Source organism: Taudactylus pleione, unplaced genomic scaffold, assembly GCF_031769625.1.
Source record: "Taudactylus pleione unplaced genomic scaffold, aTauple2 ptg000296l, whole genome shotgun sequence".
In the NCBI taxonomy this organism is placed as follows: Eukaryota; Metazoa; Chordata; class Amphibia; order Anura; family Myobatrachidae; genus Taudactylus; species Taudactylus pleione.
The window spans coordinates 9,220,429-9,239,722 of NW_028284698.1; the positions used below are offsets into that span (position 1 = coordinate 9,220,429).

At 42.5% G+C, this 19,294-nt stretch overlaps 1 protein-coding gene across 1 annotated transcript in view; it reads left to right on the top strand.

Annotated features, from left to right (window-relative positions):
- Positions 1-19,294, top strand: part of TRPC5 (transient receptor potential cation channel subfamily C member 5) — a 276,431-nt gene that overhangs the window by 44,679 nt on the left and 212,458 nt on the right. Inside the window, exon 2 of the mRNA XM_088482912.1 lies at positions 16,999-17,520. Within this exon, the coding sequence (XP_088339038.1) occupies positions 16,999-17,520 (522 nt within the window). The remainder of the gene's footprint in view (positions 1-16,998; positions 17,521-19,294) is intronic.

A 19,294-nucleotide genomic window follows, 5' to 3' on the forward strand; every position in this document is an offset into this window, starting at 1 on the left:
GTCCTGATGACTCCTAATTTTGAAAGGGAATTCATAGTACAAACCGATGCATCAGAAGTAGGTATAGGAGCGGTCCTGTCCCAGAACAAGGAGGGTGAGGAACACCCTATTTTCTATCTAAGTAGAAAGTTGAATGTACATGAGAGAAACTATGCCACAGTGGAGAAGGAGGCGTTGGCCATAAAGCGGGCGTTAGAGGCTCTCAGGTACTACTTGGTTGGAAGAAAGTTCAAATATTCGGAGCAATATTTAACCCTCGGTCGCCCGCATACACGCTACAATTATCGAGGCGATCTGCCGATATCAGGTGGATCACCCCGAAAATTGTAGCATGTATGGCCAGCATAAGGATTGCCGTTCCTCACACAAGAAGAATTACAAAAGAATGTTGCAGTGTTAAGGACATTAAAAATGCACAATACACATAAAAATGTAATAAAAGTAGATGAATATTTATTAATCACAATAGATTAAATTAACCCCCGGGAGTATAAATAATAAGGCAAAATAATTAATCAAAAATAGAAAAAATATATACATTAAATAATCTCCAAGAAACAGGGCCGTTTTAAGAGAGGAGGGGGCCCGTGTGCACTCCTCACTCCCTGGTGGCTGGCAGCCAACTGACGCGGCTTGCCAGCCACCAGAGCATTAGTAGACTCCGGGCACTAGAGTGTGCCCGGAGTCTACTGCGCATGCGCAGGACACCGGAAAATGGCCGCGATGGCCATTTTTTCAGTGTTCTGAGCAGCAGTGACACCTGACGCGGGACCTCGGACAGGTAAGTTTTTTAAAAAATATGGGTGCAGTGTGTGCGGGGCGGGGCCCCCCTGGACCTGGGGGCCCGTGTGCCCCGCACACACTGCACCCATTATAGATACGCAACTGCCGAGAAATGAGCTTATTACAACTGGTTCACACTAAATTGATTCACTGTACTCAATAAAAAATTGTTACAGTGTAAACAGTAGCAAATATAAAACAATAAACAATTAAATACAAACTTGCAGTCTGATGCTCTGCCAAGACCCACACAGAATATTAAAAGTGATTTCATAACAACCTTTAATACAGCTGGAGATTGTGGTGTATTGTGTGTAACTCCTGTTATTGAGTGACTGAGTGCTCCTGAAGTGTCTATAACCGGATCACCGTTAAATCCTTATACACCGACAGTGGGACTAAGCTGCTGGTTTCCTGGCAATGAACAGTAGTACTGAATACAATTGCTGTCTTCGGTCGCATGAGAATACATGGAATCTCACAAACTGGATGCTGTTACTGATCATATGTACAGTAGTACTCACTGCAGGAAGCTCCTCTGGTCCTGAGACACAGCCAGCGTCAGTGACAGAGCTCCAGCAATGGATAAGCTGTCGGCGGGGAAAGTGATGTCAGCGCTGGGGGTAGGAGCTAAATCAGCGGACCAGCAGCAAGTGTAGAGCAGCTAAACTTCAGCAAGCAAATCAGTAGTCAGCAGAGCAAGCTGAGGATGCCCCTACAGAGCAAGCTGAGGATGCCCCTACAGTAAGCAAAGGACACAGCTTGGAATGGGTGATAGAACCACAGTCACCCATATCTTCAAAGCGTTCCCTAGGCCCCATAAATGATGGGATGTAGTTATGAGACCGGCGGTTGGGATGCCGCGGGTCTCAATACAGACAGGGAAATCCCGACAAGGGACTTGAGATAGGCGTGGAAATACCAACGCCTATCTTAAACCTGATGCCGGAATGTAGAAGGACGCCAGCCTGAACGAGGTAACTCCGGGGCACCCTTAGCATTAGCCACGGGGGGAGGGTTAGGTTTAGGGAGCGTAGCGGGGTTAGGTTTTTGGGGGGAGCTTAGGGTTATACACTGCTAGGGGGGAGGGTTAGGATTAGGCACTGCTTAGGGTTAGGCACTAAGGGGGAGGGTTAGGTTTAGGCATAAAGGGGGGAGGGTTAGGTTTAGGCACTAACGGGAAGGGATAGAGTGCGGGGTGGTGAGGGTTAGGCTACAAGAAGGGAGGGTTAGGCTTAGGGGGGAACGGGAGAGGGTAAGTGTACTTACCCGCCCCTGCCGGGATACCAACCATCGCGATACAGCTGTTGGTATTCTGACAGGAGGCATTCCAACAGCCGCCATACTGCTCCGTATGCACTGTGCATGCAAAATGCAGAGCCACGGCAGCCCCCACCTGGGAATAGGTGCCACTGCCATTTCAGATGCAGCACTTGGATCTGCAATGCTGACAGTGCGCATCTTTAGCCTTCAGGCGCCTCCTGCAGCATTAGCATTTTGTTATTTTTGCATCGCTGCTGTGCTGCATCCTGAAGAAGCAGCAGCAGCGATGCAAATAGCGCACACTCTGAATCAGGCCCATAATATGCTTGGATGCACTGACTCAATAGTCACAGATTTAGATAATGTTTCCTCTGAGTTAATTGTTTGCACAGTTATTATTTGATCATGTCTGCAGGGACTCCGATTTTACACCATGTATTTGTAGAAAGGCCAGATGGAATAAAGATTAAATTAGGCACCCTCGTGTTCATCAGCATGTATCCAGCTGACTGCAGCCAAACTGCATTTACAGGGCCTGATTCAGCAGCGATCGTAATTGCAAGTACGTACGCAGATCGAGCGATTCTTAGCCATTGCGCATGCATATATGCCACACTGCATGTGCGCTGTGATCGCACTGCGATTACGGATGCACATTGGAATCCATTGCACAGTGCGTGAGGGGCTGTGAGTGTTTGGGGGTGGTGATGGGGGAGTGCTCGGAAAAATGCAGGTGTGCCAGTCCATTTGAACACCGTTTCATGGGCATGCATAACTTAGCCACTGCGATTGCATACGCAGCTTGAGAGCCCACTTTGTGCGAAGAGACTTACAGTGTCTGCGGCAGGTTGGACCTGGTGTAAATGCTACATGAGTGGCCGATGTGTGTCGATGGTACCGATGTTTACGCAGAAAAGCGACACTAGATGGTTATGAGAAAACAGAAGTGGGCGTCTTTATGCCGGCTGAGCTCTGGCAAGCGTTAGCATATTTTCACAGCTGCGTTGTGTGATTTCGCAGCTGAAATCACAATTGCGATCCGTCTGCATTAGGCCCATATGGGCAGCAGCAGGAAAACCCTGTGCATTTAGTATCCTCATCACAGCCATAACTACACTTTTTGGTGCCCTGTGCCAGAGAAAGCATTGGCGCACCCCCCCTATTTTTTTAAATAGGGACATAAGATAGTGCACCTGAAAAAGGGCCATGGCCTCATGGGGAAGGGTCAGGGAAGAGATAGGGGTGGCCAGGAGGTGCTGGGGATAAAAGAAGAGGAAGTACAAATGAGAATTATAATAAACAGGAAAATTGACAGGCCCAAACAGCGCCCCCTGCCCTGCGGTACCCTGTGCCATGGCACTGGTCGCACTACCCTAGTCACGGCCCTGATCCTCATATCCATATGTCTAACTTTCCATCAGCAAAGGGATTAATTGACTGCAGTTGGCTGCAGTGCCGGTGCCAGGTTTCTTGGCACCCAAGGCATAGCTTCATCCTAGCACCCAAACACCCCCTTCCTGTCCCTTCCCTTCCCTTCTCCCCCATCACACTCACTCCCACCTCTTTAGTAGTAAAGGGTCCAAAGAGCACATGACTGTGCACAGATGCTTTTGTGCATGCTGATTTTTTGAGCATGCACAACGTAAATTCACACAACACATGCTGAACAGATATACATACAATACCGCATCAGCACCATAGTTCATACTGAATATTAGATTGATCATGAAGTTATGATCCACCCAATGTTCGATGCAACTTCTGTAATAATACTATTGCTCATAATGTGTGAGCTCCCCCAGAAAGTGTCTGACTTTAGTTTGGGCAGAATATACAACAAATGCATATAAATACCTCAGGTCACCTGAATACTTTCAAAGTGATGGAGGAGGGAAGAGGACGGACACTGCTACCTGCCTCCAATGCTGAACCAGCCAGGCATGTTATACATAAATAGAAGAGCAGGGGAAATGTATGGGCACAGCAACTGTCTATATAATCAGCTTCTGCTGTCAGTACTAAGTAGCAAAAGGATGTCTCGTTCAGAGACTTCTTTAATTTTTGTGCTGGTGACCTCAGTCACCTCAACAGCGTTCCCCAGGAGCTGGCGCCCTTAGGCAGCTGCTTAAAGTTGCCTAATGGTAGCACCGGCCCGGGTTGGCTGGCTACACACTGGAGAGCACCTGGAATATTGCCCTATTTATTCAGTGTTTTTGTTTTATTTAGCTTGTTTCTGTAGAATATATTGTCATAACGGTTCAGCCTCTAGTTCCTCCATTCAGCAATTTCTAGCACAAAGAATAGAACCAAAACAGCACAGATAATAAGAGCGTTACTGATCCCCACTGCTCACTTGAAAGTCAGCAATGCGGTAATGATTCAGGTTGGTCTATCTTCAGATTTCCAGTATTGTTGTTTTCTACTAGCTAGCTATAAAAAAAAATTAAAAAGACAGGTAGGTTCAGGAAATGTGGAGGAAGAAAGGGAATGAAGGTCTCATAAATTCCTGCTGTATGCTAAACTAATTTAGCATCCTTATTTAAATAATTTTTTATTATAATCCGTTATTTATACGTGCTATAAGGGGGCCACAGCACTATACAAAAGTTCAAAACAAGTATATCAGACTTAGGAGTATATGATTTTAGTGTGACTTGACATTCGATTTTTTATTTGATTTTGCATTTGGAGATATACTAAAGGCAAAATCAAATGTCAAATCAAACATAAAACCGAATTTCACTCAAATCCCACTCAAAAGCGAACATCAGAAAAACATTGTTACTGTTACACAGAACAACACACAAATCTCGTATTTACTAATATTCGATCTGAAATCAAACACAAAATCGTACTTCAAATCCCCAAATGAGTAGACCTGTTTCACGCTTTCTATTTTAGCATGAGCAGGTCTGATTGACACAGATGGATGCACAGATCAGTGAGATTCGTGCATGCATTTGTGTGTAAAAAGCTTCAAAAGTGTTACATTTTTTTTTTTAAATGACGTAGGTTCCTCCCTAAAATCACAACCAGCCCCGGACTTTTCAGAGCCAGTCCTGGTTGTTTAAATACAGGGGACAAAAGATGTAGGGGGGTCCCTGTATGTACCATGACCAGCACTGGACTCTTTCTAGCAGGGGTGTAATGCCACAGCCAGGGGAACCCTTTCACAGGGTCCCCCGGCCAAAGCATTATGCCTGACCGCTAGTCAGCCCAGGCCAATAAAGGGGTCCCCCCTCCATGGCAGTCCAGGCCTGGGCTGATAGTTCGGGGCTATCCCTGGCACCCCTGGGCAGTGGGTGCTTGGTTGATCATGTAAAGTGTGTGTAAATGTAGGAGTGATAACATTGTCTTTAACAGTAGTACTACAGGTCCCAGCAAGCCTCCCCCGCATGCTGGTACTTGGAGAACTACAAGTACCAGCATACGGGGCATTAAAGGCCCGCCAGTACCACTAGTTCACCTGTAAATAAATGTTAAAATAAAGACAAGCCACACACACTGTGCCAGTATAAGTTTATTACACACATACTCACCTACAATACCTGGACCAGTCCTCTTCTCCATGTAGGCATCTACCATCTTCTTAAAACAAACTGTACCGTCCTCTACTTTCTGAATGATGGGCTCAAATGCGGCATTTCTCTTAGAAATGCCAAGGCTGAGCGTTCATTGGCTGAGAGAGGTGAGCCTCTGCCTCTCTCAGCCAATGAACAGCTCCCACCATTGACTTCATTGGTGAGAGCCGCAAGCTAACCTTTAGTAACCTAAACTTTAGTAACACACTTTACACTATCAATCCTGCACCCACCGCCCAGGGGTGCCGGGGATAGCCACGGGCTATCAGCCCAGGCCTGGGGAGCCCTGGAGCCCACCTCCCCAGGGATCCTCAGCCTGGGCTGACTAGTGGTCAAGCATAATGCTTTGGCGGGGTACCTGGTGAAAGGGTTCCCCGGGCTGTGACTTTACACCCCCACTAGAAAGAGTCCGGTGCTGGTTATGGTAAATACAGGGGACCCCTACTCATTTTGTCCACTGTACTGTATGTCCAAAACCAGGACAGGCTCGCTTAGCCCAGTGCTGGTTGTAGTAAATACAGGAGACCCATACATCTTTTGTCTCCTGTATTTACACAACCAGGACTGGCTCCGAAAACTCCAGGGCTAGTTGTGCTTTTAGGGGGGGATCCCACGTCATTAAAAAAAAAAAATTAACAATTTATAAGATTATAAATGATAGATGGTGGAACACAGTGCTGGCTGAACCCAGAGCTAGCTAAGAAATGGGACAGGTGAGACTCTAGCCCTTGGCCTCCACATTAAAGTAGGCCCATCATCATGACAGCATGTGACCCAGCCACCCAGCTGGCCACACGGTTGGTCATAAATCATAAGTGTTAAAATTGTATGTCTATTTTCTTCACATACTGATGCAATTTTGTTATTTTTTTGTATTTAGAGAGACATTGAGGCTGATAGTGTATGGGCGTACACGAGCACATGGCACTAGCCACACCTACACAGCACTGGTCATAGCTCTTTTGCTTCTAACAACAGACCCTAGGCTGAACCTGTACACCAGGTGATGAGCGCAGCAGACAGGATCAGAGCCACTGATTGGAAAAAAATACCATGGGGAGGAGATGATAGTGTAAGTGCTGTAATAAAAGGTAGGCGGTACTGCTTGTGAGCGCTTACAAACTATAGCAGAGGGGTAATCAAACATGGGTGACACAGAGGGCTGAGTCAGAGTGTGGAAACACAAGGAGTGGTTTAGCTGGAGAACTGGTAGACTTTGATAAAGAGATTCATTCCTGAAGGCTGGAATTGGAAGAGGAATGAGATGGGAAGAGAGGCGGTGGTCAATGGCAGAGTGAAGAAGGCAGACAGGAGCATGGCGGAGGATGAGTTAGAGATGTGGGGGGGGGGACTGTGTGGGGACTTGTTAGGTGAAGGTGAGGAGTTTGAAGTGTGAAGAAGAGAGAACACCGAGGGGTCTATTCATCATCACTTAATTTATACAGAAGCAGGTGAAAATGAACACTTTCACATACTTTTGTATAAATTATCAGGGTAAGTTATCAAGTTCCGAAAAAGCATTTCTGAGACACCGGCTGTGACGATGCATTGCGCAGTGTGAGGAAATCTTTATGGACAACTCAGCTGCAGGGGTAAAGTATCACAATTCTGAAAAACTGACTGCAAAAAGAGCAGCTTTTTGGAAGTGATACTTAAGGTAATGAGGCATGATGAATGCATCTGAAAGGATGTTTAAACTCGCAACGAGTTTAAAACATAATTATCACTATTGATAAAGAGCCAAAGAGAAAAGAAATAGACTTATCTGAAAACATAATCAATCAATCACCCAACCAAGGTAGAATAATTCACTAAGGTAATCCGTTGTAAATTTAAAGTCAACTCCCTATTTGGTGCACTCTTTTGTTCAATTATAATTATTAAAATTATACTTTTATTACATAGTTTAAAATGATAGACAGTGATATGACATCAAACAACACATTACAATAACAACATTCTTTGCGTGTTGGTCTGAAGCAAATTTCCCAAAAGAAACAAAGCATAAATTACAAAACAATGTATAGTAAAAAATTCAGAGGTATGTATCCTCAATAATCACAAGAAGGCTCAATCACATACATACTGGGGTATCCACTTGACACAAGTATATATATATATATATATGCGTATTTTCTCATAAGTGGTTAAATTCCCCAATTCGTGTTCTCTAATTGTTACCTGTAATTGGAACAAAAAAGTGAAATATAAGTATGTACACCTGTTTTAACAAACAGCTAGAGAAGTGCAATGCGATAGATCATATACAATTACAATTATTAAATATAATGGTTCGTCTCCTTCAGAGGTGAATAATCTAGAATTGCAGCTGAATTGTATGATGCACCGATAACAATGAACAGTTTAAGTACACAGAAAATAAATGAGTATATATATATATATATATATATATGTATATATATATATCTATATATAAAACATAGGTTCCTATTATTGCGCACAGTCCAGTATATTTACCATATTTTGTACAGAAATGTTAAAATCCAGTGCTGCTCCCCTTCATAACGTTTCCTCAAAGGTCGAATCTATTTGTTCACAAAGAGAAAACAATGAGGCACACCATACTGTAGTAGTTTAAAAGTATAATGTTTTACTCACAGAAATAACAAAAACTCACAAAGTCAACCTGTAACAAAACATTTCTGGGCGGAGCTAACTGAGATGCGGATGTGATGACATCATAGTCTAGAACGAGGCTTAGAAACACGAAAGGATGCCTGGGGCTCCGGAAGCTGCTGTGGATCGGGTTTTGTGTTACTGAGCGCTTATTGTGATATTTTATACAATATCACATACACCTCTGTGAGTTTTTTTATCCTTTGAGTAAAACATTATATTTTTAAATTACTACACTATGGTGCGCCTTCTTGTTTTATCTTTTTGAACATATATATATATATATATTATATATATATATATATATATGTATATACATGTAAATCATAACACCCTGCTTATCTGAATAACAGATCACAGGTCACCATATAGTATACCCTGCAATAAAAAAGTATACTCTGTAGGGGAAGGGGAGCCAGTATAGAGCCTGGTAGAGAGGGGAGGCAGAAATAGAGTGGTTAAAGAGAAAACTGGGCCTAGCAGCACATGGAGCACTTAGGTTTAAGGTGCACCAGGGGGAGGTTAGGCACCACTAAGGGAGGGTTAGGGGGTGAGAGGGGTGGGTTAAGGTACTTACCAGCCCCAGTCGGGATCCTGGCAATACATCCGGCGGCATTAAATGCCGATTCCGGAGGTAGTAGTAGTCAATTCGAGAGGCTGAACAGTGAGTGGATTAGGGTCTTAGTTGTGTTCCGGGTGAGAAAAGATCTGATCCTTGGCGTTACCTTGAGGAAGCTGTATGAACAATATATCGGCTAATGTGTACTCAGCATTATTCTTTAGCATCTAGAGCGGTAGTTCCGAAACTGTGCGCCGTGGCACCCTGTGGCACCAAATCAAAATATTTATGGTCAATGTAGTGTAAATATGTGGACAAACAAATGCGCAAAACTGTCCACCACCACATAACTTACCCTAAGAATGACAGGTCAGCACAATTGACTTCACTTTACTACATTTTTTTCTGAATTTCTCAATAACAAACTTAACCTTAGGGATGCCTTGAAAACATTGCTGATACTCTAGGGTGCCGTGATTCAAAAAAGTTTGGGAAGCACTGATCTAGAGCATCTGCAGATGGGAGACACAAGTTTAAGCAACTACATTTGACTCAAGAGCCATAGCTTGGCCACCGCTGCAGTATTTATTTATTACCAGTTATTTATATAGCGCACACATATTCCGCAGCGCTTTACAGAGAATATTTGGCCATTCACATCAGTCCCTGCCCCAGTGGAGCTTACAATCTATATTCCCTAACACACGCTCACACACTAGGGTTAATTTTTGCTGGGAGCCAATTAACCTACCAGTATATTTTGGAGTGTGGGAGGAAACCAGAGTACCCAGAGAAAACCCACGGAAGCACAGGGAGAATACACAGGGCCGTGGTGGGAATTGAACCCACGACCTCAGTGCGGTGAGGCAGTAACGCTACCCATTACACCGTGTGTGCTGTTCCGATTATATGATTTAACCTATAATATACAGTTTATGTGCAGTATTTGGATTATTTTAAAACTAATCAAACAAATCATGTGAAGGTATAATAATCAAATGTTTCTACCAATGTATTGGTGTATTCCTTCATAACCCATATTTCTTATATCAATGAAAACCAATCTGGTATGGTTGGCACAACAATAGATTCCCATAGATGAGCGTGGGACTTGCCCCCTCTATTAAGTGACCATGCCATTTCCTCTGCCCCTTCTGGCATTCAATCTCAATGGCACACAATTATTTAATCCATTCTCCTGGTGCACCCCTCATGTCCCAGTCTGACACTTCTTGCAGATCATGGTAATCCCAGTAGGATTTTATTTGGGGTTAGTCACAATAATATTCATTCAATGTGTTTGGCTAACTCTGAACAGACAGCCCTTTTATGAAAGGGTGTTCACACTTATGCAACACATTACAAAGAAAGAAAAGGAAAGTGAGCTGGTCTGCTTGATCAGTATAAATGTTGAGGTCACTCCGTCTTTAGCCTCAGAAATTAAAATCCTGTTTATATATAACTTTTCTTATTATTATTATTATTATTATTATTATTATTTAAAAAGGTATATACAGTATAGCCACTTATAATAGAACCTTAGCAAATATATATCTTACAAAATGTATCAAGTGAAAAAGCAGAGAAAATAAGAGATTTAAAAATGAACACTCACTGCAAACTTGTATGTATCTGGTACTCTGCATTTTAATTGTGTATGTAACTTGTACAGCCATGGCCAAAAGTTTTGAGAATGACACAAGTATTGTTTTTCACAAAGTTTGCTGTTTCTGTGTTTTTATACCTTTTTGTCAGATGTTACTATGGTATACTGAAGTATAATTACAATCATTACATAAGTGTCAAAGGCTTTTATTGACAATTACATTAAGTTTATGCAAAGAGTCAATATTTTCATTGTTGACCCTTCTTTTTCAAGACCTCTGCAATTCGCACTGGCATGCTATCAATCAACTTCTGGGCCACGAACTGACTGATGGCCAACCATTCTTGCCTAATCAATGCTTGGAGTATGTCAGAATTTGTGGGGTTTTGTTTGTCCACCCGCCTCTTGAAGATTGACCACAAGTTCTCAATGGGATTAAGGTCTGGGGACCCAAAATTTCGATGTTTTGTTCCCCGAGCCACTTCATTATCACTTTTGCCTTATGGCAAGGTGCTCCATAATGCTGGAAATGGCATTGTTCATCACCAAACTGTTCTGGGATGGTTGGGAGAAGTTGCTCTTGGAGGATGTTTTGGTACCATTCTTTATTCATGGCTGTGTTCTTAGGCAAAATTGTAAGTGAGCCCACTCCCCTGGCTGAGAAGCAACCCCACACATGAATGGTCTCAGGATGCTTTACTGTTGGCATGACACAGGACTGATGGTAGCGCTCACCTTTCCTGCTCCGGACAAGCGTTTTTCCAGATGCCCCAAACAATCTGAAAGGGGATTCATGAGAGAAAATAACTTTACCCAATTCCCTGTACCTTTTGAAGAAACTCAGTCTGTCCCTGATGTTTTCCTGGAGAGAAGTGGCTTCTTTGCTGCCCTTCTTGACACCAGGCTATCCTCCAAAAATCTTCGTCCTGTGTCACCCTTAGTGGGTGATGCAATTGCTAGCCATATACCGCCAGACATTACCTCAATGTAGGGCTGCACACATTGCCATTTAATACATTAGGCATGCTTCACTCATTTTTCTGTGCACCTCTATGGGCTGTAAGAAAACATGTATGAAGATATGGGTCGTGGACATTGTGCTGAATTAAATTGTCCCCATGAACTGCTAATTTTAGATGTGATTAGGAATCCTACCTGCAGTTACAGTTTTTCCAGATGCCCCAAACAATCTGAAAGGGGATTCATGAGAGAAAATAACTTTACCCAAGTCCTCAGCAGTCCAATCCCTGTACCTTTTGAAGAAACTCAGTCTGTCCCTGATGTTTTCCTGGAGAGAAGTGGCTTCTTTGCTGCCCTTCTTGACACCAGGCTATCCTCCAAAAATCTTCGTCCTGTGTCACCCTTAGTGGGTGATGCAATTGCTAGCCATATACCGCCAGACATTACCTCAATGTAGGGCTGCACACATTGCCATTTAATACATTAGGCATGCTTCACTCATTTTTCTGTGCACCTCTATGGGCTGTAAGAAAACATGTATGAAGATATGGGTCGTGGACATTGTGCTGAATTAAATTGTCCCCATGAACTGCTAATTTTAGATGTGATTAGGAATTCTACCTGCAGTTACAGTTATAGCCTAAATGAAGGTTATATACTATAATAATAACAACAAAGTGACGCAAATTAATATCTTTTCTGCCTGGACTACAGAATTCTCTAAAGTCAGAGGTCGCCTTTAACCTTTAACCATCTGACACAGTTTCCAGAGATTCATTGATGCTGGGCAGGTTTATGCTTACATACTGTATCATATGCATAGTACATAGGACATTACAAACCTAACCTCCCCCCTAGTGCCTAACCTAACCTCCCCCTCCCGCACTCTAAACCTAACCCTCCCTCCTAGTGCCTAACCCTAACCCTCCCCCTAGGGTTAGGATCGGGATTCTGACAGGTGTCGGGATTCCGGCGCCGGTATTCTAAGCACTGGCATCCCCTTTGCCGGGATATTGACCATATGCCACAACTGTTGCAGATTAAAATACTGTAGAGGTGTTTTGGGCAGTTTCTTGCCCAATTAAACTAAGTGATGCAAGTATGACTGAAAGGAGACAGTTTAGGATGCAGTTTGCAGTATATTCCATTGAACTTGTGAAAAATTTTGCTTTTCATTATAATTACTTGGACTATGATGCTTACTGTGTATCTATATGAGAAATTCAGAGAGTGGATATTTTAAAAATACATACAGTGTACTTGTTCAGTGTGGAATTGAAAAAAATTTGGGGAGCTGTGGCCCATGCTTTGGGAACCTCAAGGGCTCCTGTCAGTTTATATTTACCAGTGCACTACACTGAATGATGGGTTGTTTTGATCATTCTCAATGTTTAATGAATTTTCTGCTATTGCTGCTATTTTATATTCAAAGAAAGCACTGAACAGGATGTTAATTTGTTTGTGCTAGAAGATGCAGTTAATAGAAAATGGATTAAGTCAGAGGTCATTACATATTCGCTAATATGCTGCTTACAGATGTGTAACTGCGTTACCACATATTTAGAGTAAAACCAAGAGGCTGAAGATCTCTTGTTAGAGTTCCTGCCTGCAAGTGCTGGGAAAGCAGTCATAATAAGTGACTAAGAATAGGAAATGAGATCATTGCAAACCACTGCATTAATAAAATACAGGACTACAGCCTAGAAGACAGTATGTTACATTGGGCTCTATTTACTACAATCCGCATTTAGAATGCAGATTGCAGTGTGATATTTCCGACCTAATTCTATTAGTGTTCTATTTAGGTGAACACACTAGGAGTAAAAGGCTGGCTGCACTTATTGTATAACATCGAATAGGGAATGCTTTTATAAAACATAACCATAAATAAGCTGGGAGTTGGATTTATTTATACTTTGGTTTTATTATAAAATAGTTTTCATAGATAATGGGTGTAAAACATTTGTTATACAGCAGAGTAGCAAAGAACAGCTGCTGTGCGCACCTGATACTGGTATGCAACAATGAACAGGTGCCAAAGTGTCCCGCTGGTGGTCAGGAGGTTGGGCACCCCCACCGCCGCAGCTGGCCAGCGGTGCCAAGCACTGGAGAGGAGAAATGGATGCCGAGCGCATGCACGTGGCATCCATTCATGCAGGGAGAGGGCTGGGGGAAGCCCAGCTACTGAAGAAGTACTGGGCCCGTCCCCAGCCTGACGTTAAATGGGAGGCGTGCCATACGGGAACGCCTCCAATTAGAATCACTTAGGGTGTGTGGACCATAGTAATTAGGCCACGCCCCCTTTTCAGGATGGGAGGGCATCGGACTTCCTCTCTCAGCACAGCGCGCCGCAACATCTGGAGCCGTCCCTGCTTGGAGGGGAAGTATCTAATGACCCTTTCACACAGAAAACAAAATTACTGGGTAAAGCACTTTTACCAGGGAATTTGCAGATCAACACAGGTTTTTTTTCTGTGTGAAAGGGCCATCCTGGGTCAAGGTTGCCGGGTCTCCGACTCTGCTTTTTACCAGGGTAGGAGACCCAGCAATTTCGACCTGGGTTAACCCTTTCACACCAAAAAAAAAACCTGCATTGATCTGCAAATTACGAGGTAAAAGTGCTTTACCCGGTAATTTGATTTCCTGTCTGAAAGGGGTATAAAGCTAGATCCGGCAAACCCACATGGCACTCAAATGCCGGGTAAAAGCCGGTATTTCTGTGTGAAAGCAGTATTAGATAAGCTTCTTTATTGTTTGTTCACAAAAGTGCATCGTAATTTGCTGGTGCTGTATAAGTAAATGTTTTCATATAAATATATATATATATATATATATATATAAATATATATATTTATATGGACAGTTGGTTCAGCACTCCTTAAGCTGGCCACACATCTAATGATTATCTGTCCAACCAGCCAACTAGTTGATTGGTTGGAATGAAAATCTGGTAAGGAATATAATCAGCAATTTGCTCCCAAACGCTAGAAAATGGACCAAAACTGTTGTTTGAACAAATAGTTTAGATCAAACATTTAACAAACTTGTCTGAACGACCATTTTCATCTGTTTTCTGGCATTTAGGAGCAAATTGCTGATCATCATTTACTATCATACGTTACCAGATTTTCATTCCAACCAATCAACAAGTTGGCTGGTTGGATGTAAGTTGGTCTAGTGTGTGGCCAGCTTTAGTAAATGAATGTAGTGGCCTGCATGCCCTTTGAGACAATCATATAGAAGGGTTTTGAAATGCCTGGTGCGGCAAGACAACACAAGGCACTGCAGTAAGTAGATAAATCCTTTACTTCAACATTTCGAGGCACGTATGACTCGTCCTCAGGAAGAAATACAATGAGGTACATGTATTTCTTCCTGAGGAGGCATACGTGCCTCGAAACATTGAAGTAAAGGATTTATCTACTTACTGCAGTGCCTTGTGTTGTCTTGCCGCACCCGGCATTTCAAAACCTATATACAGTCAGGTCCATAAATATTGGGACATTGACAGAATTTTCATATTTTTGCCTCTATTCACCACCACAATGGCTTTGAAATGAAACAAACAAGATGTGCTTTAACTGCAGACTTTAAGATTTAATTTGAGGGTAATTACATCCAAATCGGCTGAACGGTGTAGGAATTACAACAGTTTCAACATGGGCCTCCCACTTTTTAAGGGGCCAAAAGTAATGGGACTATCAACTCAAAAGCTATTTCATGGACAGGTGTGGGATATTCCCTCATTATTTCATTTTCAATTAAGCAGGTAAAAGGTCTGGAGTTGATTCTAGGTGTGACATTTGCATTTGGAATCAGTTGCTGTCGACTCTCAATATGAGATCCAGAGCTGTCACTATCAGTGAAGCAAGCCATCATTAGGCTGAAAAATCAAAACAAACCCATCAGAGAGATAGCAAAAACATTAGGTGTGGCCAAATCAACTGTTTGGAACATTCTTAAAAAGAATGAACGCACCGGAGAGCTCAGGAACCCCAAAAGACCCGGAAAACCATGGAAAACATTATTTCTCTGGTGAAGAAAAACCCCTTCACAACAGTTGGCCAAATCAAGAACACTCTCCAGGAGGTAGGTGTATATGTGTCAAAGTCAACAATGAAGAGAAGAGTTCACAAGAGTGAATATAGAGGGTTCACCACAAGATGCAAACCATTGGTGAGCCACAAAAACAGGAAGACCAGATTAGAGTTTGCCAAACAACATCTAAAAAAGCCATTACAGTTCTGGAACAACATCCTATGGACAGATGAGACAAAGATCAACTTGTACCAGAGTGATGGGAAGAGAAGAGAAGGAAAGGAACTGCTCATGATCCAAAACATACCATCTCATCAGTGAAGCATGGTGGTGGTAGTGTCATGGCGTGGGCATGTATGGCTGCAAATGGAACTAGTTCCCTTGTATTTATTGATGATGATGCTGACAAAAGCACCAGAATGAATTCTGAAGTGTTTTGGGCAATATTTTATGCTCATATTCAGTCAAATGCTTCAGAACTCATTGGACGGCGCTTCACAGTGCAGATGGACAAGTATACTGCAAAAGCAACCAAAGAGTTTTTTAAGGCTAAAAAGTGGAATGTTATGCAATGGCCAAGTCAATCCCCTGACCTGAATCCGATTGAGCATGCATTTCACTTGATGAAGACAAAACTGAAGGGAAAATGCCCCAAGAACAAGCAGGAACTGAAGACATTTGCAGTAGAGGCCTGGCAGAGCATCACCAGGGATGAAACCCAGCGTCTGGTGATGTCTATGCGTTCCAGACTTCAGGCTGTAATTGCCTGCAAAGGATTTGCAACAAAGTATTAAAAAGTGAATGTTAGATTTAGGATTGTTTAGTTTGTCCCATTACTTTTGGCCCCTTAAAAAGTGGGAGGCACATATAGAAACCATTGTAATTCCTACACCGTTCACCTGATTTGGATGTAATTACCCTCAAATTAAATGAGAAAGTCTGCAGTTAAAACACATCTTGTTTGTTTCATTTCAAAGCCATTGTGGTGGTGAATAGAGGCCAAAATCTGAAAATTCTGTCAGTGTCCCAATATTTATGGACCTGACTGTATATATATATATATACATATATATATATATATATATATATATATATATATACAGTACATTATGTATATATATATATATATATATATATATATATATATAAATAATTAATAATAACAATAATAAGGAGCAGCCTGGTTTTATTTTCTTTACATGGGGAGTTCATGCTCCCATTATTGCACCTCAGGTAAATTTTCACATACTCAGATGGTGGATAACTTCATTCAGAAGGTTAATACTGTACAGCTGTAAAACACTTTATATGTGACATGTTTATTTACATGGTGTTTATTTATGTGATTAGTTGTGTGTAGATGACAGGTCTACTTCAAAATGTATATTTTCAGACACTACAGAGCTATTGTAGAATTAACGCCAATCAACTTGCTGAACGTATCATGCCTGTTTTTGCTCTGCACAAGCTCTCATACACCTATGTGTTTTCATGTACCTGTACAGCATTACATAAGTTGGCTTCCTTTCAATTAACATGTAGTAATAATTACACTTTTGTTTTTTACCTAGGTACCAACATTAATGATGGACACCCAGTTTTCTGAGTTCACACCAGATATTACACCAATTATGTTGGCAGCTCACACTAATAACTATGAAATTATAAAACTGTTAGTCCAAAGAAGGGTGACTATACCTCGCCCGCACCAGATACGTTGCAACTGTGTGGAATGTGTCTCCAGCTCAGAAGTTGATAGCCTCAGACACTCTAGGTCGAGACTCAACATCTACAAGGCTCTGGCCAGCCCCTCTTTGATTGCCTTATCCAGTGAGGACCCCATTCTGACAGCTTTCCGCCTTGGGTGGGAGCTGAAAGAGCTAAGCAAAGTGGAGAATGAGTTCAAGGCAGAATATGAAGAACTGTCTCAGCAATGCAAGAGATTTGCCAAGGACCTGCTCGACCAAGCACGGAGCTCTCGAGAACTGGAAATTATACTAAACCACAGGGATGACCAAAGTGAAGAGTTGGATCCTCAGAAGTGTCATGACCTGGCAAAACTGAAGGTAGCAATAAAGTATCATCAGAAAGAGGTGAGATGTTTAGAGGCATTGCTATTTGCTACTACACTTATATCTGACGGAGGGGTCTATGTACTATGCCTTGGAAAGAGATACAGTTGATGGTGATAAAGTACAAACCAATCAGCTCCGGTTACTTTACAAGCTGTGTTTGAAAAATTTACAGTTAGGAGCTGATTGGTTAGTACTTTATCTCTCTCCACTGTATCTCTCTCCAAGGATTTGTATATAGACCCCATATTTTGTTAACAGGAAAATATGGTAATTGTTTTCATGTTGCTATTGAAGTGTCTATTCAGATATAACTGATAATTCAAATGGCAAATTTAATTCCTTAATGACCATAAAGATTATTCAGCATAAGGACCAGATCCATTTTCAGTTATTTGTGATTGGGTTAATTAGGAAGAATTTACATTATTTCTTGTCAAGACCAATGAGCTCAGTTTGGTAGCAAAAATGTGTTATTTTAATTGAAATATATATGGAATGTAGGCGGAAATAGGAAAACGGGGTCACTGTTTTGAGATACAGCACCAGGTTATTTGTCCGTCCCTGTTAATTTCCCTAAATTTTCTTTGGCCCCCATGTTCTAACGAGTTTTATCACCAAAACGCGTATAAATTTCACGGAATAAGATAAATGGTGCTCCAGCCAATCAGCTCCCCTGTCATTTTTCTAACAGTTGACAGAGGGGGCTGATTGGCTGGACACCATTTATCCTACACAGTGAAATGTATCACTCGTTTTGGTGATAAAACTCGTTAATAACTGAGGCCCTTGGTTGGGGAGCTGGGTGCAGCGATGGTATTGGTGTCCTGAGTTACCGGACGTTTCCTATCTTTCCCTAAATGGTGTTTTCTTTGGGTAAGCACTCTGTTGTGCTCAGTGCAGTGTGGTCTTTTGTATTGCTCCGGAGCGCGTCTGACCAGCGGCGGCTGTGAAATATAATGTAATTCCCACTTTGACAGCCTAATTTATTAACGTTGCTTAAATTCCATGATAAATAACGATCACTATCCCTATCAATTTATGCGCCATTCATAATATTTTTAGATCTTTTTACAAAAGAAATAATTACTGGCGAGTGATAGCAGTATTTTCATTGGATTTCTTGTGGAAATCCTTATTTAGCGCAATGGGCGGATCAGGAGCATCATGGGAGTGGTCTAACAGGCGCAAGCGTCTTGTTTGTCCGGGCGGAGCTGTATGAGGACACGTCATTTTCTCTGACTACATCATAAGTACTGCAGCCTTGAGCCTGAGGTGTTGGAGGATTTTGGCTGGGAGAGGCTTGTCGCTGCCCCGGAGGAGAGTTTGATTGGGCTCCGGGCAGCAACGCAGCTGTATTTGCGCCCTCTCCTCCACCACTCATTCACCCCCTATGACCTCTGCCTTCTCTCCCCCACACACCGTACTGCCTTTGCTGAACATCATGTTCCCCAAACTCACACGATAGAGTCTTTTAAATACAACACCCTCGTCACTCCGTACAGCACTTCACCTGCTGCACGTGCCTGCACAGTCATCACCTGGAACACCCGGGATAGAACTCAATAGACTGAGCGCTGAGGACACGGAGGAAGGGGGCGGAGGCTGGGCATAAAAGGAGGAATGGAGGAGACTGGTCAAGAACACGGTAAAAATCATGCCCCCCCCCAAAAAAGGGAGTGAAACCAGCTGGGAATCACAGGCAGTTGATGTGGCTCCGATATCCTTAGTCTTTTTTTACTTGTAGACTCTGCAGTTTATGGCCTTGTCAGTCTCAAATGGCTTAAATAACCTT